This window comes from Telopea speciosissima, chromosome 4, assembly GCF_018873765.1.
Source record: "Telopea speciosissima isolate NSW1024214 ecotype Mountain lineage chromosome 4, Tspe_v1, whole genome shotgun sequence".
Classification (NCBI taxonomy): domain Eukaryota; kingdom Viridiplantae; phylum Streptophyta; class Magnoliopsida; order Proteales; family Proteaceae; genus Telopea; species Telopea speciosissima.
Genome location: NC_057919.1, coordinates 21,030,714 through 21,033,531, shown reverse-complemented (window position 1 = coordinate 21,033,531; position 2,818 = coordinate 21,030,714). Strand labels below are relative to the sequence as shown.

The 2,818-nt window shown below is 43.4% G+C and overlaps 1 protein-coding gene across 1 annotated transcript; it reads left to right on the top strand.

The window, feature by feature from the left end:
* Positions 1 to 1,489: 1,489 nt before the first annotated feature.
* LOC122658266 lies at positions 1,490 to 2,818 on the top strand. The gene has a single exon (XM_043853185.1). It carries the CDS (start codon positions 1,529 to 1,531, stop codon positions 2,750 to 2,752), a length of 1,224 nt encoding a protein of 407 aa, XP_043709120.1. The 5' UTR covers positions 1,490 to 1,528; the 3' UTR covers positions 2,753 to 2,818.

The window sequence follows — 2,818 nt, the reverse complement described above, 5'->3', positions numbered from 1 at the left end:
CAATCCCAAGTATTCAGGTAGATAGTCATGTATCAAAGAAGAATTGAATCAAGAGAAAACCTAATTAAACATTAAAAGTAAAGTGAAGGTTGTTGTCAACTTGGCATCTTAATAAAAATCAAAACCATTAAGAAGTTTTGGTTTCAATCGATTTTGTTTTGGTTCAGTTTCTTATCGATTTTTGTTATCGGGCTACTATCAGGTTTGATCTGGTCCAATTTCACTTTGACATGTATAAATAAGGAAATCAATGAGAAAATTCTAATTTTTTGGAGGTTTCAATTTCTTATTGGGTTACTATGGGTCCAGGCCCAAATTTTTGTAGGTTCAATTGGTGGATTCGATCGGTTTGATTTGGTTTTGATTTCTACCAATTTGGTAAGACTGGGCAAACTAGCTAAATTAGAAGTGGAAATACCGAAATAGTTGCTCCTACACAGTAGGTATCCGAAATATTGTATTGCAATGTGGCAGAAAAACCATAACCTTTGCACAGATCTTATATACAATGGTCATTGTGAGATCTTCTCCTCATTTCTAGTTTTACCTGGCTGTTGGATAGATCAAAATAGTGTTTGTTATGTATTCCAAGTTGATTTCGCATCCTTGAATGATAAAAATAATTGTTTTATTGTTGGAGAATATTCACATTGCGAATGATAAAAATAGTTATTTTTATTATCTAAAATCGACCTACAATGCATGTCAAACACAGCCCAAATCATTGGCTTCCGCTCAAGATTCACACCTCTCTCTCTCTCTCTCTTTCTGTGGTGTAGGAAGCTGTAACCACTAAAGAAACCCAATCAAAGGTGAAACTTATTGCTCGTGGAACCGTTAATGAAGCAGTGCCTCTCCTTCGCTCGTCCCCAAAACACCAAACCCAAACAGCTCACATTTCTCCTCTCATTCCAACTGAATTTTAGTTCAGCAATCAATAATTCTCCCCCTCTCTCTCACATCACCCCTCGTCCCAAACCTTTTCACAACAAAAAGAGAAGAAGAAAGGCTATAAAATTGACCCCCTTCATCGTTCTCTCTTCCCATCGGCCTCGCATGGTTCTTCTTCCTATTCACAGATCGAAGCCACACACGGGTTTCCAATGATCCGCTAAAGAAAAAGGAAGAAAAACTAGATGGGTGTTTAGAAAAATCCAGTCGATCTGGGGCCGTTTAGTGAGGAACCATGGAGGTGCAGAGGCTTAGGCAGTTAATGCTCCTCTGGTCAAGAATCCGAAGCACCCGTGTAGCCCTCGTGGGTGGAAACCATACCGCTGCCAGGTTTTGCACTCGCTAGTTTCCCCTCCTTCTCCTCTTACCGCTGCCAGGTTTTGCACTCGCTGGTTTCCCCTCCCTCTCCTCTCGTCTGTATCATCTCTCCCTTTTCTTTCTTTCTTTCTCTGTGATTATCGTGTGTGTTGTAAAAAAACCAATAATCCATATACTTAGCAAGCCTGTGACATTTTTGTTCTTCCCTCCCTCAAATCCTCCACATTTGAAGTAGAAATTCAAAGAAGAAGAAGAAGAAATGGGGTTGGCTCCAGGATTTCGATCCCCCAAGAACCAGAGCAGGTTCAAACAACTGCACAGAGAGGGAATCACTGTTATTCTCGATAAGCAGCTCATAATTAAGCTACCCAATTTAAGGGTTCTCAATATTATCGCTCGATCGGTGCTTCTGGCGTTGGTCATTATCTTTACCCCCTGGCTTGGATCTCTTGTCATTGGTGATCCGTCCTTCTCTTACACTGCTGCTACCTCTGAGGCCCGTATTCATGGTGAACCATTGTTGCCTGTGATCCTTCGGGACTTAACCAACGAGGGCCTCTTCAAATCGGGCGACAAAGCCCTCTTTCTGAGTCGCCGAGGCGATGTCGATGAGGCACAGATCCTGAATTCCCATCACGAGATGGATCTCATCTCTGAATCCGATGCAGAGCAGCAGAGCTCGATCTCTGCTGGCACATTTGATTTCGTTTTCGCGTCTGAATTCGGTGCTACCGAATTCATCGACCGAATCCTCAAAACCGGCGGAATCGTTGCCATTCAAATGAGCAACGACGCCTCGAATGCTTTCCACAGGCCCTCGAACTACAAAATCGTATATCTCAGAGAGTTCGAATCCACGGTCTTGGCGATGAAGAAGATCAGCCCTGCTCAGACCAATTCACCGATAAAGAGGAGACTCTTCGGATTGTCATCGGAAGCCAAGAAAGCAGCATTGAAAGGCCTGGAAGACGTGCTGCTCGAACCACCACGAGCTTCTTCAGTGAAGAAGATCAAGAAATACTTGAAAAGGACCAAATACCTTCCTGATCTCATAGGTGATTCTCTAGAAGAGTACCCTCGTCGTGTCTTCATCGATGTTGGCTTACCAGACAAAGACGACAATGGCAGCCCAAGATGGTTCGCACAGAACTACCCAACAAGGAATCGAGATTTCGAGATGTATAAGATAGAGACTGTGAACGAAGGTGTATCAAGGGAGTCAGGTCCACAGATGAGCATGTCAGATTGGTTGACCAAGAATGTGAAGGAAGAGGAGTATGTGGTGATGAAGGCAGAAGCAGAGATAGTGGAAGAGATGGTGAAGAACAGAGCAATCTATTTGGTGGATGAGTTGTTTATGGAATGCAAACACCAGGGGCTGGGAGGGAGGAAGAACAAGAGCAAGAGGGCGTATTGGGAGTGTTTGGCTCTCTATGGAAGGTTGAGGGACGAAGGAGTTGCAGTGCATCAATGGTGGGGTTGAAAAAGATTTCAACTTTGAGAGAGAGAGAGAAAGAGAGCGAGAGAAAAAGAGTGAGAGAGAGAGTGA

Coding starts and splice junctions, on each gene's coding strand:
- LOC122658266 (XM_043853185.1), top strand. CDS start 1,529: ATGGGGTTGGCTCCAGGATTTCGATCCCCCAAGAACCAGAGCAGGTTC.